Source organism: Rhinichthys klamathensis, unplaced genomic scaffold (genome assembly GCF_029890125.1).
Source record: "Rhinichthys klamathensis goyatoka isolate OS25496 unplaced genomic scaffold, OSU_Roscu_1.1 h1tg000547l_1, whole genome shotgun sequence".
NCBI classification, from domain to species: Eukaryota; Metazoa; Chordata; class Actinopteri; order Cypriniformes; family Leuciscidae; genus Rhinichthys; species Rhinichthys klamathensis.
The window spans coordinates 623620-651119 of record NW_026607018.1 but is presented as its reverse complement, the minus strand read 5'-3'; the positions used below and the strand labels follow the sequence as shown (position 1 = coordinate 651119).

At 37.6% G+C, this 27500-nt stretch overlaps 1 protein-coding gene across 2 annotated transcripts in view; it reads right to left on the bottom strand.

The window, feature by feature from the left end:
- The window catches only part of grid1a (glutamate receptor, ionotropic, delta 1a), a 367672-nt gene that overhangs the window by 61577 nt on the left and 278595 nt on the right, over positions 1–27500 (bottom strand). For both annotated transcript variants that reach the window (XM_056238894.1, XM_056238895.1), the window contains exon 5: positions 2883–2936. In XM_056238894.1, coding sequence (XP_056094869.1) covers positions 2883–2936 — 54 coding nt within the window. The remainder of the gene's footprint in view (positions 1–2882; positions 2937–27500) is intronic.

Sequence of the window (27500 nt, the reverse complement as noted above, 5' to 3'; positions counted from 1 at the left end):
GTGTCTTACATATTGAATATAGAATTGTGGTATGGCCATTGAATGGTACAATTACAAAAAAAAACTCTCACAAAACCTTTCTGCACTACAGTAGATTTAAATACTTCTCTAAAAAAACACCAGGAGATATAAATTAGCTTGTGACTCACTGACCTTTAAATGCAGTACGTTTTACAGTAAATTTACAGTGACTTCGATCTTACAAAACATCTTTCTGTCTTGGCAGCAGTCTAACAGTTGGCTTTTGGACAAAAAATAGTACAGTAGCAGGAGAATACATAGAGATCATACGCACACATTAATCAAAACAGCCCGGCTCAAAATATAAATGATGTCTGATACAAGTCCCAGTTGAAGGTATTAATTATTCATTTATTCGTCACAATAAAACATTTTACTGATCAACTAATGAAGGTGACATCAAGAAGAGTCTGGACTTCTGATGTCACTGTCTGTAATTAAATCACCACAGATGTTTGAATCCCTGAACATGCTGCATGAAATCTGTCATTTAATTAAACTTCAAGCGTTTGTGACGGTAAGAGAATGTTCTGACATCTAATAAAGGTCAGACCCCCTGAATATAGCTTAAGACACATCTGTGCCTTAGCTTGGCTTAATGAAACAATGTCACAATGACATCACAGGGAAAACAGAGTTAATATTTCCCCCTTCAATATTTCATTTCAATTATTTCCAGTAAAAAAAAAATTTATTTGGCATCATTTGTATGAAACTTGACTGTGTTTCAAACACTGATAGACCAAATCCAAGTTAAAATGAATATGAACTACACCAGGCGATCCGCCATGAGTCATGACCTTGATGAACAACAACCGTAGAGGCTTCATTTGTGTTCATAGTTGTTGTGTTGACCTTCATTTCTGCTTTGTGTTGAGGCACAAGCAAATTCCTCCGCTTCAATTCAGGATAAGGGACAAACAGAAGCATCACAGCGATGTGACTCAGTGAACATCTAAACCTCTCTAGTTCAACCTTAAGGTAATGAATCATGAATTGCTTTGTTTTATCATTTCTAGGTTTAATGTGACTGTGCTTTAATTTGTTAATTCAAACAAGCTGAAATAGGATTGGAGATGCATATTTAAAAAAAAAAAACAGGTACAATAAAAGAGTGGTCAATGATTTACGTACATTTACATTTCCTTTCTAGTTACTATATAAGTGTGCATACTGTACTATAACTTGGTGGGTAAAATATTATGGTTATCAGTGAGGTCTAGAATAATTAACAGAGAAGTGCACTCATAGTGAGCAAATTAACTTTAAAAAACAAATACAAATCTAAAAATAATATCAATGTAAAATAACAATCTTGTGCATACTTTCACAGATTAAAGTGGAGCATGACACTACCCCGTTAAGTGAGCAGCTCCTATGATTTAATGTCTCATAAAGTTTAGTCAGTCTGATTCAAGGACATATACTGTACAGAGAGAGAGATGAGAGAGAGAGAGAGAGAGAGAGAGAGAGAGAGAGAGATGAGAGAGAGAGAGAGAGAGAGAAGAGAGAGAGAGAGAGAGAGAGAGAGAGAGAGAAGAGAGAAAGAGAAAGAAGAGAGAGAGAGAGAGAGAGAGAGAGAGAGAGAGAGAGAGAGAGAGAGAGAGAGAGAGAGAGGAGAGAGAGAGAGAGAGAGAGAGAGTGAGAGAGAGAGGAGAGAAGAGAGTAGAAGAGAGAGAGGAGAGAGAGAGAGATGAGAGAGAGAGGAGAGAGAGAGAGATGCTCTACATGGCCTGAAAAATAATGTGGGAAAACCACAGGTTTTCTTTTTTAAGCTATACATTTCACAAGCCATGTTCCTTGGTGACTTTTCTTCATAGGAAAAGTTCACCAAAAATGAAACATCATTTGGTCACTCTCATGTCTTTCCAAACCTGTATGTATGATGTAAGTGAATGCTGAGCACATGATTTTCAAAGCTATGAATGATGACTTTCGAACACCGAGGTATCATATGGGTTGAGAAGACTAGAAATATATCATCCTAGTAGTCCCCCTTTTTTGTCCTTTTTGGTGCTTAACAGCTCTTAGCCCCCATCCACTTTCAATGTATAGAAGAGGGTGTTTTGGGTGAACAACCCTAAAATACAACAACTGCCATTTTTTGAAATGTGTCGGAATGGGATCAAATACCCACATCCATGTTCTTCTGGAAAGAGATGACTCCTACTCCATGTGAATGGCTTTGAAATCACATTTTTGTTTGGCCAGTAGTGTAGAGGGGATACAGAGAGATAGACAGAGTGCTTTTGGATAAGCTTGTAGTGTGCTGTAAAAAAACAACTCAAGTATGACTTTGTCATATTGTCAGGTACTCCCAGAGAACCAAACTAAAAGCAAAGTTTTCTTTCTCTCTCTCACTCACATCTGTATAAAGACATTGTCTGATTCCTTTTTCGTTTTATTATGTAGAAATTGATGTTTGTGTCAACACAATCAAACAGAATCAGCGTTTTCATGCCATCCACTGCACTCCGCTCTTATTGGGGCCAGACTCTTCGCGCTCAGCTCTTATTGGCTTATAGGGCCAGACACTCATGAGGTCTTGCTTCCAATCCAGCTCTCAGTCAACAGAGTGAGGGGAGAGAGAGAGGAATAAGGAGAGCAAAACTGTGGCTCTGAGTCGTGCCAGTGCAATAATCCAGTGTCAGCTTTGCTCTAGCTTGGTGACAGCATATTACATACATACTGAATGAGAGATGTGCACACATATCAAACACAGGAAGTTGAAATTGGATATGACGACAGCAGACTGAATTTGGGCTGTTTTCTGATTCTGATTGCAAACAGCTTTGACGTTGATGTCTCTTTTAAAAAAAGATAAGAATGAGTTACGAAACTCATTATGAATATGTGCTTACCTCATTGGCGTACACCCAGTGACTATCTTTGGATGCTAGATTCGTTTCCACTGCCTGCAGAAAACAAAAAGACAAAAGAATGCAAGAAAATTACTAAGATGGAAATAAACAGCTATCTTCTTGGTCTGCATTCCAAAATTAGAAGCTCAAGCATGACGCAAAGAGATCCAAGGACACTTTCTGTGCACTTCTCATAAATTAGAATGTCTCCTTCCTGTAACAATCTAAAAAGCAAACTTTACTTTTAATGTTTTGAATCTATGGGGAAAAGCTGTCAAAAGTTCATATCTCACGTATGTGCAGACATAATAATTAATTAATTAAAAAGAAACTCAAAAGTAATTAGTGCATATTTGAAGTGTCTAATTAATGCAGTGTAAACCACACTCTGCTCTTGATGAGGGTGTCTGTCCGTCACAACTCTTTGCTGACAGCAAAATAGAGGAGAGAGAGGCACAAAATGGGGTTGATGGAAACGATTTACATTACAAAACCATAGGATGGCACAATCTTAAAGGGTTAGTTCACCCAAAAATGAAAATTCTGTCATTAATTTCTCACCCTCACGTCATTCCAAAACTGTAAGACTCCCGTTCCTCTTCAGAATACAAATGAAGATCTTTTTGATGAAATCTGAGAGCTTTCTGTCCCTCCATTGACAATCTACGCAACTACCACTTTCAAGACCCAGAAAGGTTGTAAAGACATCGTAAAAGTAATCTATGGTACTCCAGTGGTTTAACCTCAATTTTATGAAGAAACGCGAGTGCTTTGTTTGTGAAAAAATAACATAATTTACCACTGTAATTACAAAATATTCATCTCCAACGTCCATTTACGAGAGCACAACGAGGCATGTGTGTTATGTTGACATGAGAACGGACGTTGTTACATGAAAACGCGTTGGAAATCAATATTTTGTAAATAAAGAAATACATTTTTTTTTAAATAGTCACATGAATTACCGGTACTTTAAAGATGTCTTTTATACTTTTCTGGGGCTTGAAAGTGATAGTTGCGTAGCTGTCAATGGAGGGACAGAAAGCTCTCAGATTTCATCAAAAAGTCTTCATTTCTGTTCTGAAGATAAACGAAAGTATTATGGGTTTGGAACGACATCAAGGTGAGTAATTAATGACAAGAGTTTTCATTTTTGAGTGAACAAACCTTTTAAAGGGATAGTTCATCCACAAATGACAATTCTGAAATGCAGTCCTGCCCTGCATGCATTTGTATATGTGGAACACAAAAGATAATATTTTAAGAATGCTGCCAACTCATTCAAAAAGTTTAGGTTACCATTGACTTTAAATGTATGGACAATAAATAAATAAATAAATAAAGTAAGTTCTCAGAATATCTTCTTTTAAAAGAAAAAAAATGTAGTGCAGGTTTAGAACAAAATGAGTAAATCATTTTAATTTTTGAGAATTTTCAATTTTGGGGTGAACTATACCTTTATGTTACAGTGACAGTACATGGTACAGAATTCCAGATGGTACAGAAATGCAGTCACACCCTGTCAACGAAATGGAATAGCGATTGTTGGATATCTGGGTGTGAATCTTGACAGTGGACACAGTGGAATATCTCTGTGAGATAGGAACACCTGCAGAGGGACAGTCTGGCTTTCATGTTTAGGGAATATATTGGACTAACTGCAGGCAGTAATGAGACGATAAGACCACATTTCAGGAGACTGATCAAAAATGTTCCTTATCAAACATCCTGACCGAGTTCAATATATGTGTATTCTACACAGAACAAGATAGTGGGAGTGTATTTTTATGTCAGACACAGATAGAAAAAAAAGTAATTTTCCTGCTCAAGCTGCATTTCTAAGTGCACATCGGATGCAATATTAAAAAACAGCCAGGGGCTGGAACTCCGCTTGCATGGATGCTTCAAAACAATGAAGAGTGTCTTGGGTTTATTTTTTTAGTTTTCAACTTGAAAATATTGATCTGGATTCCTCTACTGAATTGCACAATAGATCAGATCAACAAGAGTATCCATGATTGCAATCCTGTTCTAGGAAAAGTGAGTCTTCCTGGCTTATTCAACTGAAACTCTTGATTTCAGGAAGATCCCTTTTGATACATTCTTTCTTCATCTCAACCTTCAAAGAACCTTTATGCCTTTTTGTACTGTGACATCTTCTACAGCAATCAAACAGAGAACAGTAGCACATGATGAGGCAAACTAAGTTAGAAAAAGCAGCTTTACACAATGGTTCCACAGCAGCTTTTGAATAATACAATTGTGTTTTTTTATGTACAGTAGCTTCATTAAGCAGCATGTAAACAAACAAAAATGAAATTAGAAACAGCATCACTCAAGAAAAGACAATCAAAACTCAATAACTGATAGTGTACCAGACTATTTGAACGTGTTGATAAGAACAAATGATTCTATTATTTGACAGACAATTTACTCCTTCACTACAGGGAGAAGTGTTTTGAAGCTGTGCTGTAAACTGTTTTTTGTTATTTTATTTGCTCTTCATAGATTAGTACATTACGGAAAGTGTAAAATGCATTCCACTCCATTTACAGTTAAAATTTTCTCAGATGGAATGCAGACGAACTTCTTTTAGCAAATCAGCTTGGTGTGTATATGATTGCTAAAGGGAATTCACATGTAATGACAAAAAAAACAGTACAGCTGTTATTTCTTTTGTCATTTGCATTTCATCAGCTATTAAAAATGTGTAGAATTGATCAATAACACTACATGCACAATAATATGAATATAAGGGCTTGTTAAAGGGATACTTCACCTCTGGGAAGATGAATGTGTATTTAATATTGGTCATTTATATAGTAGAAATGTGAAATTATTTTTGAAATTGAAGCATTCTAGACTGAGAAAAGGCAGAAAATGTGGCTGAAAGACAACAACTCCCAGAATGCACTTGCTTTGCTGCCCTTACGAGGCCACTCCCAAACCACGCCTACCGGTTACAGGCGGCAGAATCCGAAAAATGGATACAACTAGGCTTGCTTTGATACATCGTGAGTTATTTGATGAATTTCCATCGAAATGGTGCTAAATTGCGTTGTACCGGGATGTAGTAGCCTAATGTATATAACACAACTTAGACTTTCACATTAAAAATATGATGCAAGGCAGGACCATGTCAACAGAGTAGCTTAGTAGCTCTGCATATGAACTGTTTTCCTCCAATTGAAATCACTATTTCTCTAAGCTAATACATTATCTAGGCTAATCCGTACTCTAGTAACACTAAAGGTTTATAAAAAGAACCACAACCAATGTGAGTTATAACTTTTATTTTAAAAAAATAATATTAACACTTTTACACTCAAAGCTCTGTGGATTCAGCGATCTCGTCCAGAAGAAAATGGCACCGCTGAGATTCGCGACAGCAATAGGACTCTATATCTGTTTCCATAGGCGCACAGCGAGAGCACTAACACCGCCAGTCCACCCCAGCTCGAGTCTGGCCGGGCTCAGGTCTCGCTCCGGCCGCCTCTTGTTCCTCCATCTCCATCCTCAACTGTTTATCGCTGTATTGCGGCTCGTACAGGTAGCCGCGAGCATCAGATTCTCGCAACAGATCTTCGAAATCCCCTTCTGCCATTTCAACTTCAAAACTACCTTCCGCCATCGTGATTAGCCTACTATACAAACTTTCTACACAGACCAAGAAGCAAGAGCCTGTTAGCTTAGCTTCTACAGAAAGATGGCTGACACTATCTTTACATTCTGTGAGTGAGATCCCGCCCCATATGGGCGTGGTGAAAACATGCGGAACACTGGCTGTAGTCTTTAGCCTCTGGCACAAAAATCCTTCGATGAAGCAAAATGACGATTTTTGCGTCATCTGAGGATTTTTTCCAGACTAAAAATACATTTTTCTCTCATATCTGGGGGATATGAGGGGAGGAAGCACGGTAATTCGAAAATACTACTGGTTTTCTACTGATACAAAGCTTAATGCTAAATCCTGAAGTATCCCTTTAATATTAACAGTATTAATCTAGTCCAACATTATTACCGACCTACTCAACTAAACAGTCTCTCTTGGTCAATTTATGTCAGCAAACTAAAATCAATAGGACTGTATTTAGCTTTTAAAAGGTCACAAATTTTCACTTTTTGGTGATAGAGACAGGACTTCCTAACAACAGGAAAGAAGAAAACGGATTAATTATGACCTTTCATCTGGCAATATATATTGTGAAATTGTTAGTTGACAGCAGTTGTATTTCTTTCAGTTCTTGAGCACTGATTGTAGTGTCCCGGCTCCAGCTGTGGTAAACCTTGAATGAGACCAGCTGGAGCACTTTCTGAGCAGTGCTTTTCCGTCTATCATTTCATCACACATGCATCACACTCTTAAAATGTAAAAAAAATATATATATATATAAAAAAATTATAAATTCTACTGAATCTTCCCTCTAATCTGCTGTCTGTAGACTTTGCACAGTTGTTTTCACTCATACATGCACACATTTGACTCCAGCATTCCCAGCATGCTACTCTGTACCTGTTTGACTCAATAATATGAATCCGCTGCACAGGTGAGCGATCCTGGCACACCACTGCCTGATGAGGACTGAGCTGAGGTTTGAGCTGTGCTTCAAAATGTGGATGTGTGTGTGAGTGAGAGAATAAAGATCTGTGGTAAAGGAAAAGTAAACATGTTCTTGGTGAGTGGAAGCACGTATATATATTGCTCTCAGATGGCAATAACAAAACATTTCAAAACACCTCCATAATTCAATTCTCTCTGGCAGAAGAAACATAAAGGAATAAATGCATCAGCTGAAGTGGATGTACACTTTGAAATGAAATCCAGTCTGCTATCTGCAGTGTTTCTCTCCTGATTCTCATCACATAACCTACCTGTTTCTTAAAGAAAAACATGTTTCAGTTCCGCACTGATTTCACCTTCGTTGTTCTTTGCTTTGGCTTTACTTTTATACTACTGCAGCTTGCAAGAAAGTGCAAATATTGTGTGCTGCTAAAAATCTGAACAAACACTAAAAAAGGACAAATATAAAACTAAACATGTCACTTGCACCGGCGATATTCTCCCTCAGCTGTTTCATAATTAAGTTGCTGAAGTTGAGAATTAAACAGCTTGTGAAAAAGACTAGGCTGTGCCCTTGAAAGATCCTCGGCTAAGATTATTTCTCACTTTTCAGACGTACAAAAACAAGCGCAGAAATAAGTCGTCATGGGAAAACCTGTTGATTTCAAGAGAAGAAAATCTCATGGTCAATCCGAGGAGGAATATTTCTAATGAAAGTTTGATGTCTAAACTCACATTCACTCAGGGTCAACATCCTTACAGAGGAGAAAGATGCTCCACTCGAGACATGCTTCATCTCAAAAGAAAGGTTTGGCTTGACCAATCCAGGGACGCCAAATGAGAAGATTTTTATTTCCATTATTTCTTAACCAGCAAAACCAGACAAAAACGTGTATGCGGTGAAACAAGAGCGCTAGGGACGAAACTTAGAATCATTTGGGATGAGATATTGCTCCACATAGTGAGACTCTCAGGGCCAGACCAAACCTGCAGTTCATCAGGTAATCAGCGCCTGTCCCCCCACCCACTATACCGTAAATTGCTTCCCCTCCCATCTCTTTATGTGACACTCCCACTTTCCCCTTGACCATCCCATGAATGCACATGCATGACACGAAAAGTGAATTTTGCCATTTTCAGGTCCCGCGACATGCAGTCTGCGCTTTCATCTCGGTGCGTCCCGTTCGTACATACCTCACCATGGTTTTATGCGCACTTTGCGAAACAAATACGCCTGAAGTGGGCGCAAAAGCGTTAGTACATCTGGCCCTCAGTGATTGGTCAATGGGGAGCTGAGCTCTGATTGGCCCCTTCATTGGTTTACTGGAAAGAAATGCGTACAAACACGTCTTCTTTATCGCTGTGAGAGCAAGGTGAATGCATTAACATCAGTTCCCCCGAAACTGCCCAAAGACTCAAAAACATATGTCTTCACAATAATGCCTGGAAAAGATTGCACAACTGAAATCAAATCAATATTCGCTACTCACAAAAACACATTTGCCAATTTTCGGCCAGGAGGAATGCCTGCACCGGTCATGTTCACCTCAGAGATGCATGGTAACAAACAAAGCAAAACACTATGGGTGTCAATATTCATTAGGTCTGTCAACAACACTTGAATAGGAGCCACTTGCTGTGTAGCCTGCTCGCACATACCTCCCTGTGGGTTTGTTTATATATCTACTAGCATTTCATACGCATGACAGCATTCTGACAAAAGCAAAGTTCACTGGCAAACCCCCAATAATCCTTGGAGACAAACACAGAGAAAGTGCAGCAAGGCTGTTCCATTACCGACAGACCAAGTAAATTGCTTTCCATGCTAATAGCCACAGTTTCACTTTTAAATTAAACTAGGCAATAAACAAAACACGAAGATACTATAAATTTACACAATAGAATTAAAATAAGAATATTGTCTAATTTGCGTCTCTTTTTAATGACTACAGGGTGTTCCATTAAAGGCAAACATTTGAATAATGTGTTTTTTTTATTCCTCGGGGAAGGAAGATTCAATGAAAGTAGGAACCACAAGCGGTTACTATGTGTCATAGCATGAAATATCACTGCCAGAGAAAACAAATAAACAGAAATCTGCAGAGAAATGATACGCCACTCGTGCTGAACTGTCAAGAGCTGTTTAAGCAGGTGGAGGAGAGATGGGAGGACAGATAAGAGAGATGGAAACAACCCTGTTATGGGTGAAATGTGGAAATAGAAGTAACAACGAGAGACTGCTAAATGGTTTTGATCAAGGGGATTGAACCGGGCGCAGTCTTAAAGCACTAACTAGGTTATAAACAGTCCGTCTGGGCATCCAGCCCTTATACCTTTGGGATCTACACTTATCTATAATTTTGTTCTGTACTGTTTTAAGTCTGTCACACACTCTAACAGTTTGAATGATCTCTTCTTCATAAACATACACACTCTTTCTCTCTCTCTCTCTCTCTGTTTGCCCCCTCCTCCCCCCCCCCCCCCCTCCCTATCCCCTCCCCTCCCCTCCCCCTCTCCCCTCCCCTCACCCTCTCTATGTGCAACAAACAATCAGCTGAAAGCCAACGAGAATTGATTCCCTGACAGTTAGATTTGTGGGAGAGCAGGAAGTCTTTGATAGTCCAGGATTGAGTTCAGACTCTTGAATCAAACACCTACTGATTGCTGTCAATCCACAACAGCATAAACAACAGCAAAACAGGCAGGGATCCACTTTAAATGAGTCATCTATAAACTGTCGCCCATTATGAAAAACAACAGGACAACTCATTTTGGAAATCAATTCTCCCCTAGGGATGTGCAAAACTACATATTGTAGCCGCACACAAAAGATTATCATTTGAAGAATCTTTCTATTGGTTTTGTCCATACAATGAATGTCAATGGCGTACAAACAGCACTGAACCTCATTGACTTTAATCATATGGATAAAATATATATTATATATATATGTTAAAATTTTATATATTTTATATATATTATATATATGTAAAAAAAAAAAAATATATATATATATATATATATATATATATATATATATATATATATTATGTTCCACAGAAGAAAGAAAATAATACAGGTTTAGAACAAAACGGAGATGAGTAAATGGTGACAGAATGTCAAGGTAAACTTGAAGGAACTTTTTGCTGCCAAATACCACAAAATACGATGCTAAAAATATATACAGTATATAGTGTTTGTATATTTACAGTACAGCATATTATATATATATATAGTACAGTCTATGAGCCATTTATATCGTGCAAGAAAAAACATGACATTACCCAAAATTAAATAGCTTTTATTTTTATATACTGTACTAAAGCCAGGGGCGTCACTAGGATTCTCATTTTAGGGGGGCTAAGCCCCCAATATGATTTTTAAAAATATATATAAAAAAATTTAACACTTTAGTTTAGGATCTAAAGATCACTATTAACCATTTTCATTATGATGCAAAGGCACGGTTTTATAATAACTGTGGTCCCAAATGTGAGGTAGGGCAAATAGGGGGGTTCGGGGCCTCCCCGAGAAAATTTTTATTTCTCTGATCTACATGTGCATTTTAAGATGTTCTGAAGGCCAAAAAACTTGGATAGTGGACAGCTGATAATTTTTCTCTCCTCATCAGCATCACACTCTTTTTCTCTTTGTTTTTATCTTGCCCAGCTGAGCTTTGACTGATATAGGCTTTTCATTTTTGTCTGTCAATGAAGAAAGTAAACGTAGGGTCAACTGATAGGTTGATTTTGCCTATGAATCATTTTCTCAGACGCGTTTATTTCCTGAAAGCTACTAAAGGTAATTAAGTTTATTAAATGCATTCACAATATGTAGGCTACACATTTATTATTGATCTTATGCCTAATACAGGGCCGTAGACAGGGCTTTATAATCACAGAGGTCCTAAATTTGAGGTTGGTAGGGGGTTAAATGTTTTTATTTCTCTGATATGTGCATTTCAAGACGTTTGAAGACCAAAAAAAAAAGGATAAGAAATAGCTTTAAAACCATGTCAGTGGGCAGATTATTTGTCAATACCTGCTCTCTTCTCATCTCCATCACTCTTTCTTTTTTTCTCAGTCTCTTCCTCCCTTTCTCTTCCCCTCCTAAGCTGAGCTTTTTTAATTTACTATAGGCTACAATTTGTATTATATTCTCAGTATGTACACATTCATTATTAATCTTGTGCCTAACATGATGAAAACGGCTTTGTTAATGTTTCTTGTAAACTAACGTTAATTATTACATTACATGAGTCACGTTACATAGGCCTATTTTCAGTTCAAAATGGCGACATTAGACAAAACTATATTAGTTTGCCTGATTATTTTTTTGTCATTCGTTTAACATTTATGACCTAAAAAAAGTAAAATATGAAATGTTAAGTTTAGCTACTTACATCTTATCTCGTACGCGTCGAGTCGGACTGTTAAAATTCACGCTCAGCAGCGTCTGTGAACATAAAGCCCGCCTACTTTGATTTGATTGGTCATCTCAAATATTCTGACATTGACGAGCAGTGACAGACCAATGAGGCTCAGATGAACACACAAATGAACACACACACACACACACACACCCTGTCCTCTGTTTCTGACGTGCTCTCTGCTCGCGCGCCGCTGCGGATTGAAGATGAAGAACGCGCTGAATCTGATTATAACAAGACTGAAGCGAACACGAATTTGTGTAGCCTACACTTAATCACACATTTTTAGGGGGGCTAGGCAGAAGTTTAGGGGGGCTGAAGCCCCCCTAAAAAGGGCCTAGCGACGCCCCTGACTAAAGCCAAACTAAATATTATCTGAAAAATACTGACTTTTTATTGAATGTAGGCCTACCTACATTTCAAGTTTGCGGTCAGGAAGATTTTTTATTTCCCCAAATAAATGCTGTTTTTTTTAACATTCTATTTATCATAAAATCCTAAAAAAAAATGTTTCCACAAAAATATTAAAGGGATAGTTCACCCAAAAATGAAAATTAGCCCATGATTTACTCACCCTGAAGCCATCCTAGGTGTATATGACTTTCTTTTTTCAGACAAATACAATCGGAGTTATATTAAAAAAAGACCTGGCATTGATTTACGCCAAAAGAGTAACACTTGAACTTGACACACAACGTAATGACGAATGCGGTTGCCTAGCCCTGTTTGTTTGAACCACGAGAGGCGTCAATTGCCGTCATTACGCTGTGCGTCAAGTTCAAGGTTGCTTACACGAACGCATCGCTTCACTTCAGAAGGCCTTTATTAACCCCCGGAGACGGGTGGAGCACTTTAATCATGAACAGATGCGCTTTGATGGACTTGGAAGAGCCACGACATTTTTTTAATATAACTACGATTGTATTCGTCTGAAAGAAGAATGTTTAATACACCTAGGATGACTTCAGGGTGAGTAAATCATGGGCTAATTTTCATTTTTGGGTGAACTATCCCTTTAAGGTACTCAAATTCACGTGTTGAACGTGTTGTTTCAGCTCTGTTTAATTCTAAGCTGGACCTTGTTAAATTAGATAACCTGTTGCTATGGTAACTCTGATCTAGGCTTGTCTCCCAGAAAAAGTGTTTAATTTAAGATGGAAGGCTTTAGACAGAGGCTCTGCTAAAGGAAGCAACAGGTATTCATGAGACTGAAAGAGCTTACTATGAGCAATAAATAGGGCTTACTATCCATCTAACACATGAATTAAGAATGTGAGATCAATGTATTCAATGCTTCACAAAGAAAAACAGACATCCTCAGGGAACAGTGATGATATATATTCCTTTATTTATTTATTACCTTGTAATGTGTTGACATGTTTGGGTTCTTTTTTGCCCCTGGATATCAACATTTGCATGCATGAACATGTATAAGATACTGGGTGCTCGACCTCACGGTCAGACGTGAATTAGATCCATGAATCTAGCATATGCAAACACAAAGCATCCTTCTACTAAGAGGGCCTTCATTGGATATCTTATCACACACAAACCCTGCATTAACTCACTCTTGATACCTGTTGCCATGACAAAGACACTTAGCCTCCCTCCTTTACTGCATCTCCATACAGTATGTCACGTGCACTGCCCTGATATTATGGCGTTCAATGTATACAAGCTGGAACAAACCAACAACTCAACCTCCATGTATGTATTGCAAATCCAGTGTTAAAAGAGACAAACTTCAAAACTACAATGCAAAGTACTTTTTTATTCTTATGTAATGTCATTAACCATCTGACTTTGTATTTCTGGCTTAACAATACACACACACACACACACACACACACACACACACACACACACACACACACACACACACACACACACACACACACACACACACACACACACACACACACACACACACACACACAAACAAACAAACAAACAAACAAACAAACATAAAGTGATATACTTTTGATAGGACATGCTTTAAATTAATAAACAAACATCTGTTGTTGGCGCAGGCGCACAGAAGACTCAAAACCGGCCTGGTTCATGTGCTGAACTAATTTCCCCTATTTTTCCTTTCACTTTTCTGCCAAGTCATTTCTAAAGCAGTGGTTCTCAACCTTTTTGACTCAAAGGCCCACCATAGCACAGAACATTTTTCAAAGGTTCCCCTTCATATAAGGGAAGATTTTCCTGCCAGAATTTCTGCTAAAATGACAAAGCTCTAAAAAACAAAACAAAAAAACACGGAAACTGGAACCCTAACAGAAATAACAGTTACTGACGGTAAAATCTTTTTAGCGTTTTAATTAAGTTACAATATTTAATTTATTAATAATATTAATATAAATTATATTATTATTATTAATACAACCTAGAAGCTTTGCGTAGTTTCACTACGTGAAATATCACGGCCGTACAGAGAAGGAAATGAATAGTTGAATAAAGTCGTTATTTTTGTTTGTTTTTTGCGCACAAAAAGTATTCTCGTCGTTTGATAAACTTAAGATTGAACCACTGTAGTCACTCGGACTATTTTAACTAGGGCTGCAACAAACGATTATTTTGATAATCGATTAATCTAACGATTATTAGAACGATTAATCGACTAATCGTCGATTATTCCGCAGACTAATCAGTAAGTTTGGAACGATTATTCAGCTTTTCCAATTAGTTAAAACATTGAGTTATACATATTCTAACTATAATACAAAATAATCTGCAAACAATTATTATAATTATAAAATTACAATCTTTTTTTACATGACAATTGAGCTGACAGAGACGTTCTCATTCACCTTTTAATTTATAGTATGATAAAGTAACTGCCATGATATTCTTCCTATGTCATAGGAAGGATATAACATCTCGTTTTGTAAGTCTTCATGATTATTGAACAAAATACAGGCAAGTGATAAGACTATAATAATACCTAATATACTAATAGTGTTACAATAATAAAAACAGCCCTGACTCCTAAGCTCGATCAAGCTTTATTCTATACAAAATAAGTCATCACATTACTGTAATTATATTACTAGTAATTATATTAATATTGATAATATTATTACTATTATTAGTAGTATTGCATTCTCTAATAAAGAGAGATTTACCGCTGGTTAGTAAGCTCCACCTGGAGAACACTCACTTCTCACCGGCTCCTCTTTTGCCGGGATGTTTCCTCTTGCACTCCAACATGCATGTTGTGCTCCCGTGAAAATTGCACACGACAGCATTCTTGATTTGAAGTTTTGTGAAAATCACAAAATTTTGTCAAATAAAAAATTGACATCACTATCTGGGGTAAGTAAACTTTAATTTTTTAACATTAAATTCAGTTTTGATTTTATACATTTTTTGTAATATGCTAAAATACATTTGTTGCCATATGGCAACTACATGCAAATATGGAAACGTCCTGGTGCATTCAACCTAATGGAGTCCCATTGACTTACATGAAACTACTCTGAGACTATGTTTACAACTTTTGCTTATATTTTAAAGGTAAAAACATTATAATGTTTTATATTTTGTGATTTAAGCTATTTTGTAGGTTATCTGTAACATATCATCCCATTTTCTCCATAAAAGATGCATCCAAGCTACTTCTATGGGAAGTAGAAGATGCCAGAGATTGCCCATCTCCCACTGTTTGGACTTCAAAATCCAAGTGGCCTCATGCTTGTGCATGGAGAGCAAGGTGAGAAACAAGAGGAAGGGGAGACCTTCACAAGCTGTTGTGGTGGGGGAAAATAAAAGAGGGCCCCAAAGCTTTGTCCCGCCAGATCCTGTCCGCAGAGACCACTGGCCCTTGCATGCATCTGAGAAGGGCAGATGCAAAATGCCAGGATGCAAGGGCATTGTGAGAAGCAAGTGCTCCAAGTGTGCAGTTTTCCTCTGCTTCACTGTAGAGAGGAACTGCTTTGTTGACTTTCACAAGGCATGAAGAGAATGAAATTAAATAAAACAGCAAAAAATGACTGACTGAATGAAATGAAACGAATGAATACAGTGTATTTCAGTGAGACAGGTTCCAGGTTCCTGGTTATTATTACCAGACATTTCAGATAATTGTTGAAATTATATAATGTTTTTACTGTATAAATGTTTGTTTAAACATTGCACTAAGTATGAAATGGATTTGTTGAGTCTTCTTTTAAATAAAATGAGTTTTTTTTTTTTTTTATGTGGATTTTATGGTACTTTCCACGATTGCAATTTACCAATGACACCACTTTAAACTTTTTTTTAAAGATTTTTTTAAAATATATCTGTAATTTAGCTCATTTTAAGTAATAAAAACATGCAAAACATTTTTTACCATGTCTAATTAATATTTCATGCAATAGAGGGTTAATGTGTAAGGTCACTCACTGTCCAGGACCGTGATTGTTATTTAAAAAAAGTTCATTTTAATGGACGGAACCAGATTGACCGATCCGTTCACGCTCACTCAATGGATAGACGATCTGACAGGATTACCTCCGGTTAAGTGGCCTGACTTCTACACCTAACGTTACCTGATAGAGAAACCGAGCATAAAGAGAAACTGGGGGCGTATAAATCTTTAGATAACTATTTGCTGAATGGTCACGCACATGACTTGTGTGGTACGATGACCATGTAAAGAGTGACATTACAGTACAATTTTAAAGATATGAATTTTTTTTAGAAATAAAAATTCCAGATATAGCAAATACATTTTTGAACTTTATGTATTTGATTATTCTTTTTTACCAGGTTCTTTAAAATGTCTAGTCAAAATCAATCACAACAATGTATACAATCACAGATGATTAACAAATAATCACAATAGTTTAGAAAACATTATGGGATAAAATTTCAATTTGGAGCCTGTACTCCGTTCGATTCTTGCACCCAACAACACAACAAGATGACATTTTAAGCTCCTTATCGTATCCGAATCTGTGCTGGTTTGTATTGGCTGCCTCCAGTTTTCCCTTCATTTTGCCTCCAGCTAACACCGTGACGTAATTGTGATGTCGGAACAAAAAGGGTCTATAGCATTTGCAAACCATTTTGCTTCTATAATAGAAATACACTATTGTGTCCATTAGGGAAACAAATTCAAATCAGAATGGAACCTGCTTGTTAAAGGGAAATTGTAGAAAAGTAAAAAAAGACATGGTGACATTAACTGAAAAAATATATATTTCAGAGGCGGTGGAAGGTTTTTGATGAAATATTACAATTACTTTAGATCATTTTATAAGAACATGCTAAGTGCAAAATAAGACCAGTGGCCAGTTGCATAAACTGCTTAGACCATAGGCACAATTTGCGGGTGGGACATCTCCTCGCCACTTTTTGCCAGGGTCAATATTGTGTCCCCACCACTTTTTGAAACATCTCACGGCACGAATATACCTAATACAAAATAAACATCTCCATTTGATCAGCAATTTGTTCGTTTGTGTTAAATGACAGGCAATCTGGCTCTGGAATGTGTTATAGCTGTTATTTCTTGGCGCTTTCTTGGTCTTCACACAGACGAGCGCTTCAATCTATCACTTAACGCCATTGTGGAGACACTCTATTCTTTACGGTGAAATCACAAAACAAAATGCACACAAACGTGTCCATGCTCTTGATATACAATCACTGATGAACACCTTTGGTTTTAATGAGAAAAAAAAAACCCTATACGAGGCTTAACAAAAGTTCTACTAGACCATTAAGGCACACAAGCATTCCATGCAAATCTATGCATTTATTCAATGAACTGAAGAATCTCAGGACTAACAATATTGTATTATAAACTGTAGTATATGTAAGGATGCAATTATTAAGTTAAACAACTTTTGTGTCGATAAATTAAACTCAATGTACTATTGAAATAGATTTCTGGACATTGTTATATTTTTTTAATGCAATTGTTATTGTACATATCATTGTATTAGCTTTTTCAGAACAATTCAAAACTCAGATCAATAGTGTACATGACCCTGCAATAAAGGCAGAATGATTACTCAGGCATCAGTCAGTTCACAGCTGTTGGGTACTCAAGGGGAAGTGTTTCATAAAACACCCTACATTACAGTAGCACTCAAGCAATAAAAATATACACCTGATAATGTACATAAATAACTGTCAATTTAACCCAAATCCTCAAATAGATGGAGGAGTTTCGCCTTAAGAGGAGAAACTCCTCAAACAGATGGAGGAGTTTCCCCTTAAGAGGACACCAGCTGTCAAACTTTAAGAAAGGTGAGACAGCACTTAACCTTGAGAGAGTATGTATGTAAAAAGTATGTGAAGGCTAATATTATAAACACAACTGATTCTGTGCCCACTCACAAGTTAACGTGCAACTGTGAGATACCTGTTTTACACAATGGCCTTCTATTTGCTTTTGCCCACTTAACAATTGACCCCAGATCCATGATACATGTGCCTATAAGTCAACATCCTAATATAAATGATGTGCAAAACCTTTTTTATTGGAGGTCTGCACTACCGCAGGACTACCACAAAATCTGCAGGGCCCGATGCAACAAAGTTTTGAACTGCTGAGTGTGGATGAGGGAGGGAAGATATTTATGTGTGTGCAAGATATTATAGATATCTAAAGACAAAATAAAGTTTTTAAGGTACAGAATGTTATTCGTGTTATTCCTCTACGGTTTACCGGCATAGGGTTGGATTTTCTCAATGTTGTTCGACTGTAGGATCAGTGAGGGAAAGCAGATTCCTTTTGCCCGCTGTGACAAATGCAACAAGGTGAGGTCTGAAGCATTTTGCATGTGGGGAAAATAAAAACCAGGCACAAGAACAAGACAGAGTCTTATGGGAAAGGAACTGAAAATTTGCATAGATCTCTACCCGTTGGACAAAATGTGAAAGTTACAGGCGGAAGCGGGAATCTTGGGGGAAACTTGGGGGAAATCCATCCAGCGAGGACCTCTATTGTGTATTTTAAGTCATTAAAGGGATAATTTACCCAAAAATGAAAATTCTCTGATTTACTCACCCTCATGCCATCCCTGATGTATATGACTTTCTTTATTCAGATAAACAAAGATTTTTTAGGAAAATTATCCATCTCTGTGAGTCCATATAATTCCACTAAATGGCTGCCACACACAGCGATAGTGACTTGTGGCATGTGACATTTGCTTGCACGTAAATTGCCGGGTCCTCCACGCTTCTGCATTACTTCTTTCGCAAGCTTCACAACGCACTTACATCTCGTGTCACAAAGTCCCTCTCATGATTGCTCTTATGACAGTAGACTGGAAGCAATGATTTATAGCTAAAAAAGTTACAAATACTAGTATTTTTCTTATACACTTTTTGTTTTGCTTTGCTTTGTTTAGTGTCTTTAAGCGTCAAACAAGCTGCACTCATTCAATGTAATTTTATGGACTCACAGAGATGGATTGTTTTCCAAAAAATCTTTGTTTATGTTCACCTGAAGAAAGGAAGTCTTATACCTCGTGGATGGCATGAAGGTGAGTAAATGATCTTTGGGTGCACTATCCCTTTAAGTTATTTGAAGGACCAGTGGGCTTAAGGGAGCCCTGAATAATCCACCAGACCCTGATTTTTTTAGGATAACAGAAATAAAAAGTGCCTGGGAAAATCTGCTCTTCCAGCATCTTTACAAACTACAGCTGTCATGACAATCATGTCATCTTCTGCCCGCTGCATATGCCAATCAACATTTGTATGTGATCTGCTGTTGCCCGTAATTGTGTCTCTATGTAAGCACACAATATATCTGTAGCTTGCTGTGGATTTTATATGCAATGTAAAAATAATTTTATATAGGCAAATTTAAAGGTACACTTTAAATAATGAGTCAATACATTATCAATCCTTCTCCCAAAACATGATTTTGTCTTACCCTGACTCACTATGTTAAGTCTATTATAAGTGTGTATATTTTATACCTGTCGTGATGGTTTTCACAGGAGTTGTGTACATACAATACACTCATACATATCTTGTCACATCTGTAAATAAGAGAAAAGTTGCTCCGGCTACTTTGATGTGTGTATGGTGTGGGAGTGGGTATGTCATCTGGGTCATCAGGTGGGCACCCTCTTTCGCTGATGTTTCGTTGATGAGCCCACAACATCTCCAGAGGGCTCAACGGTGATACCTGGCGTCCCAGGAACACAATGATGAAGACCTTCTTCACAGAGGGGGACTAGAGAACTATATCAGGCCTGAGGGTAGAGGTTAAGATCTCTGATGCTCCAGTGATGTAGGCCTGTTCCTGGTTACTTTTGCCCCTTGATGGACAAAGTTGGCTTGCGGGGAGTCACTCGCTGGTGGTAAAGAATTGGTGGTAATACGTTTTTCCTCAAGGGTGGAGGCTCTTAAGGACTTGGTTGTGACGCCACGTGTAATGACCCTGGGTGAGGCTGACTTTCCACCCTGTCAGTATGTGCTTGAGGGAAGCTGGGCTGGAGCAGAGAGCACAGCCAGGATTTTCACCCAACCACTGATGGAGATTAGTTGGTGTTGGAAGGATGTCATAAGTAGCTCTTATGATAAAGCTAAACTGCTTCGCTTCCATGCTCCACGGATCCATACAGTTGATCCACCTCTTATCCACCCTATCCACTGTCCCACTTTACCAAGGGAGACTGCCTTGGCCCACCTTGCAGCGTCCTCCTGTCTACGTGTTTCCTCTACCACCATCTTCCTCCGCTCTGGTGCTATGTCTTTGTTCCAGTCTGGACATCTCGTTGTTAATTCAAGGCCTCCTCTCCCTTGCTGAATATGCCCCACGAGGTCCGCATGTTTGATTGCTGCTATCGCCTCCTCCACTGCACTGGCTGGCCTCCATTTGTGGCTAGCTGCCAAAACTGGTGCATTGTTACCCAGCACTATGTCTCGTGATTCGTTCAGAGTCATCTAAAGTCTTACTTTAGCAGACTTGAACTCTTATGTGAGACTAGTGAAGGGCAATTTGATGACAGAACTTCCATAGAGGCCTATGTTGGTAAGACACTGTGGAACTCCGAGCCATTTCCTGATGTAACCTGTGATTTCTCTATCCAGTTTCTCCACTGTCGAGATTGGAACTTCATAGGCCGGATTCACATATAGCGCCTAAAAACGCGTAGAAAACGCTGGGCGCGCCGCATTCTCCTTTTTCCAAAGCGCTAGGGCGGTTGCGCTCCGGTTGGTTCTTGTCACGTGACCTACTGTGCGCTTATGGTGCGCTTGCGGCATTCTGAAAAGTTTAGATGTTTTTATCTCGATGCGGCATGGAAAAAACGAGCGCGTCGCACCGCGACCGCGTCGCTTCCATTATGAGCGCGCATACTGCGCGCCTACATTTGAAATAACGAACTCGAGCGCACAAAAGACGCGATATGTGAGCGTACCCTTAAACTGTAAGGGGCCACAACACCAGTGGTAAAAGGCCAAACTGTAAACACCAGGACTTTAATCTTCCAGGTAGTTGAGTGTTGTCAATGCCCCGTAGTCCACTACTGAACTCCCTCTGCAGGCTTTTCACAGGCCGCTCAGATACTGTTGAGATAGGGTAATTTCCGATGAAGAACTTGATATCACTTAGCACTCTCTTGACAAAAGAGATGCTACGTGATTGGGAAAGTTTTATCTTCATTTGGGCCAAGCTGATATTCTCTTCTAGTTTTCTGAGTAGTCTTCTAGTACATGGCACCGTGGTGGTTGTAAAGCAAAACTAGAGTATGTAGCTCTCTAACAGAGTCCACTGTAAAGCATTATCAATTGTGAAGGGTTATTTTATTATGGGTTGTTGCAGTGCTGTGCTGTGCTGGAATTTATTTTCAAGGAAGTACATTGTCTGTTAATGGGTATAGCTACAGTAATGTCTTCAGCTAGTCAGCTTGAGATCCAAACTGGTTATATATCTTAAGCCTAGTGAATGTTTTATTAGCAGTAGGAGAACTGCTACTCATATTCATCAGCACAGTCAACCACAGCCGAAGCACAAATAAAAAAAATGTCTTCAGCAAAATGCATTCAAAATATGTTTAACCGCTAGAGGGCCAAAAGTTACATAGTGTGCCTTTAACTATAACTATAATGCCTCATAATGCCATGAGAGAATTATGGGGGTGACAAGATTGCCAGTGCTCGTCATACATCAAAATGTGAAAGAATTATATTATATATTTATGTATTTTCTTACACTCAAAAAAGTCAGAAAGAGAGGAGCAAGACTTTAAGTCACTCTCTGCTAGACCCACTGAGGATCACATCTGAGAGTTAATGTACATCATTAGCCAAAGGCCCTTGGCTGCCTGCTAAAAATGATACATAAACGCCCTTTAAAAGACCGTAATAGTAGATTACAGATTTTTTTGATTATCAGGTTATATCAGTAATCATGGCCTTTCAATATTAGAATAGAGTAGAAAACGGCATATTCTGAAGATAAATATCAAAAAAAGTGTGGTTGATTATACCCATTAACAAAGTGCTAACTCACTCTCTTTAAAAAATCAAATGTTTTAATCACTACTTTAAAATGAACAGAACTAAGTAAGTTTAAACTGTGAAAAACATTTCTGTTGCACTAGTTGTATCTAGTGTTCTTATTGCAATGCCTTAAAAAAATATTTGTTTATCAGTCTCCTTAGGGTATGGGACCAAGGGCCATGGCAACACATTGTTTTTGCTTATGAAATAATAATAATACTCAGATCATCTATTAATAATCATAGTGAGCAATACACTATAAATGCTAAATTGAATCAGTACAATAATAAAATCACATTTTCCCAACAGTAAGATAATGTAGAACAGAGTATACACATCACAATTTTTCTCAAATGATCTTTGCTCACCCAGAAAATGTATTGAGCGTTAATTCTCTAACTTTCTCTAACTCTAAAGAGATCACGAGTTGTCCAGAAAACAGACAGGATATTGTGCCAACCAGATCATGTACTCAGTAATGGATTTGTTATCATGCAGTCAGGTCGTGGTATTATGTGCCAATATGGAAAACTAACCGCTATGCCAACTCATTCATTCCCTCTGCTATAAGACTGTTAAATGAACAACAAGACGGTTACATGAAAACACTACAACAAAACTGGTTCTCGCACTCCGCTGCTCTGTTCCGTCACTGGCAGGTGAATGTGAAAGTGTGTGTGTGTGTGTGATTGGGTCATGTGTAAATGTGTGGATGTTATGGGAAGCATCTGTATACAGGGGGATGTATGACTGCTGCAGTACTTATTTATTGTTTATTTTATTTTATTATTTTTTACCATTATATTATATACATTGTGTGCTAATGCACTTTTAACTTTAACCCTTAATGGGTGGGTTGGCTGAAAAACTGGATTGCCCCCTTGGGGACTAATAAAGTTATCTGAATCTGAAGTTCTGAACAAGACATTAAAATGCAGAAAGTAGACGGTGAACTCTAAACCTCTGAGCACCATCGCAAAATATAAATAGACAGCGGGTATGTGAAGCTAATTTGTATATTCAGGAATAGTACTCTGTATAATTTCACTAGCATGCTCTATCTCCTTAGCTTTAAGGTAATAACAGACTCCAGAGAGGAGAATAAAAACAAAATAAAAACGATGGTTTTAAAAATTTCTTATATAGATACTCTTGACTGACCAATTTGTGGCTTGAAATATTGGAGCCAGCTGTCGTGATGAATAAAGAAAGCTCTTTATTATTGTAATTGCAAGTCACACTGACAAAATCTCCCAGTGGGTTGGATAGATATTCATGCAAACAATTCACATGAATTTTAAATCTCCAACTCAACCACTGACACTCAAACATATCTCATTTAGACTTTGAAAGACTATTTTGAAATGTTTCTGATTAGGCTGTAAAAAATAAAAAAATAAAATAAAACTATTGTTAGGGTTAGGGTATTGGAGTTAGTCCAAATTGTTGCATAATTTTTTAGCAAACAAAAGGACATTTAAAAGTTTTCATATGACTGTAACAGTTTCAGGGGACTTCAAGCTAAATATAATCAAAGAAACACCAGAACATGTCCATTCTCACTCTCGTGGATATTAACTAAAATAAAAACACCTGTTTCTCAATCAATAAACTACGGAGCCCCTAAAGGGACCTTTGCAAAAATAAAAAAATAAAGACTATTGAAATGTACCGGTTTGCATACAATTTGCGTCACTGTCATTACTATGAGGAAAACAAGAACATGGATGTCAAAGTTTAAACTTCTCCTCTAGATTAAAAAAGACCAAAAGTGACGCAAATTGTACACAAACTGGAAATTGTAATGCGTGCGCACGAGAAACGTATCGCGTGGGCACGAGAAATGTATCGCGTGCGCACGCAATGTGCTTCGCGTGCGCACGCGATAGTCTTTATTTTTTATTTTTTTGCAAAGGTCCCTTTAGGGGCTCCGTAATAAACACCCTCTAAACCACAGCCTGAGCCTATATAATGTTTCAAAATAGCAATTTGAGCTTTAAAAATGCTGTTTGGCTAGACAGACCCATTCAAGCCTTATTCTCAAAGAGGATATATGTATATGTGGTAAAATTTGGGGCCTTTGTTTGTCTATATACATATGATGGGAAATATACATATTCTTTCCAGCAAAAATACATTTCAAAATACGCTAAGCATGCTATATGTTGTAAACAGCACAACTTAAGGAAATATATTTTTTAAATTGAAAATATATTGGCCTTAAACCTTCAAATGCCAAAGTATACAACAAAACATACATCAACGAGCAAGGAAATCAATTTAGAATATAAAATTGCATTTTGGATAAATGCAAAAACAGTTTTTATATTATTTTAGGCAATATAAAATATATTTTGATTAGGAATATATGTAAAAAAAACAATATTATTATTTAAAATATAAATATTATAAATAGATAGAATTATGTTAAAATCTATGATTTTTTTTTTTGCCATTTCTCATATATTGTGAAATATATTTTGAAATATTTAAAACAAATGAATTTTTTTATGGGGGGGGCTGGAACTCTCCTTAGCATTACAAACTTCAAAATCAACCACTCTTGACAGCTAGTGTAAGAATCGCCACTGTTACAGGGTCACTGTATTACTGAGGACTGACACTGAAACTAGAGAACTGCTGAGCCTGTTTTCCCCATGAGGTTGCCACTTAGTCCATTCAATTACTATAAATTATTTCGGATTGGAAAGTGTCATCCACTGGAAAGTTACTAAACAACCTTGGCTCAGCCATTAAATGACATGTAAATGACGCACATCAATGCTAAATGAAGTTGATTATGTGTGTTTACATACATGGCATGCTGGAGAGTGATGGTAAAAAGAAGACAACACCATGATCAAAGCTTGTATTTTCCAATCACTCCTGCCTCCATTAGTTTGATATATGAGGCGAATCCACCTCCCAGACAGGGCCAAAGTCCTGAAAAATGATGCAATTACATGTCTTTGAATAGAGGGGGAGAGTGAGAGAGAGGGAGAAAGAATAAGAGATAGAGGATGTGTCATTGTGGATATTCACAAAGAAATGAGAATTGAACCTTCACTCGTTTTCTTTCTCCATTAAACACTATGTTGGAATCTGTCATATGATATGGGGGAACTGACCTGTACAGAGCTGTTACATCACAATAGAACAACAACTCTCAGGAGTCAAAAAATATCTTCCTTTAGATGCAATGTGCATGTACCAAGATTTCATTTGACTTTCAACCATATGGAAGTTAATATTCAGTTACTTTAAATGAAAATGGTTGCTTTGATCAGCTTCAGACGTAGACAAGCTGACTACAATGGATACTCTTTCTTTTTGGTAAGACTTGCTGAATGTTCTTGTTCTTGACATTGATTTTAGTGCTTGCATGAGTACAGCATCCTTTGTCTGAAAATGTGCTTTGGGGATGAAGTAAAAACTTTTGTATGGTTTTGTTTACTCTATACTATAAGCATGGCCACCTTAAACACCTTAAATGGGCATAAAAAGCACAAGATATTGATTTATATTTAAGTATAAAATATTTAAAGGTCTGAAGAACTCAACTTACATATAACAAAATGTTTTAATAAATTAATAATCTAACCGTGGTCTGAACAGTAAAAAAGTGCTATAATTTCTTATAAGCATCCTAGAGCACAGGAACCTCCCCCTTCAGTAAAGGTCCTTGCACACTGAGTCTGAATTTATCAGAATCGTCAATTTATCGTATTCGTCATTTGGTGGCTCTGAATGGTCAAAACACCTCTCAAAATGCTTGCTACGGATGCAAAAAACGCAGAAAATCTAAACCGATGCGAATTTTTTTATGATGGGCGAACGTTTCGAAGGCAGTGTGTAAACGTGATTGACACAACGTGAGGTCGTATTTATTTTTTAACGTGCGAAGATTTCAGACGAGAATTTCGGACTGTGCAAGGACCTTAACTCTTTAAATTTCCAGCTGGAAGTGATTGTATTGTGCCACTCAAAATAAGTAACATACACTGGTTTCCTTTTAGTGCCAAGAAAAAAAAAAAGTTCTTACGAACAGCAAACAAGAGAACTCTTCTTGATGTTATTCAAAAATATCTCTTGCAGGTTTAGCAGTTTTGCTATGGTTTCAATGAAAATTATATCACACCAATGCTGATGTTGGCTTCAATTATTACTATAATTGGTAACAATTGTGAAGAAGCTGGTATTGAAAAGAAATTTCAGTGTTCAGATGGACAATGAAATACTCAATTAGATAATTGTGGCGACGGGGGTGTGGTTCAGCGAGGTCTGTGACAAGAGAGAGAGTCGGGAGATGAGCAGCACGTAAGTAGGTAGGTCTCGTTGCAGTAATTGCCATGGGGAACCGGATAAAAGCCACCTGGAAACGGGAAGCAAAGAGAGAGAGAATGGCTGTGGAACAGTGTGGACGTTTGTGCTGCCGGAGAAGCCAGAGAAGCTGCTTATGGAAATTATTGGAGAAAGACTGTGTTTGAGAGCGCTGAGAGCGCGACTTTGTTTTTGGTTGAGAAAGTATTGAATAAACAATTCACACGTTCCACAGCAAGCCAACCGTCTCCTTCTTTCACTACTTCATTGAACTTTGCTACAATAATCCTTCTTGGTTTGGTATGTGTTAGCTTTTACTGAATAAGAGTAATGGGATGTAATATAATGGAGTAAAAAGCACAGACAAGTATTTTAATTGCACTGCAAACCATGTCTTCATTTGCCAACAAATTGATACATTTTACCTATAAACTTACATAAAGCTAAAGTTTTACCAGAACAAAATGGAAATTTAGCAGTGAACTTGAGGCTTCAAAGACCTTGGTGTAATTTATAATCCACATATTTTGTTGAGTCACAGCAAAAGACACATTCTTTTACCTACAGCACATCAAAATATCTAAGATTTTCTTATACGAACTCTCTATAGAAACAACAAGGTCTTTCACAAGGTCTCCAGGATGCTGTTTACTACACGTTTCCACATCTGATGTCCTTGCTCATCTGATGGCACTAACAATGCCAAGGTCATGGGTTCAGTTCCCAGGGACCGAACATACTAAAAACAACCTGTACCTTGATATGCATTAACGTCATTTTGGATAAAAACTGCCAAAAATGCTGACATATCATGTTAAATAAGAGACAATATTTCAGTGTATCCAGT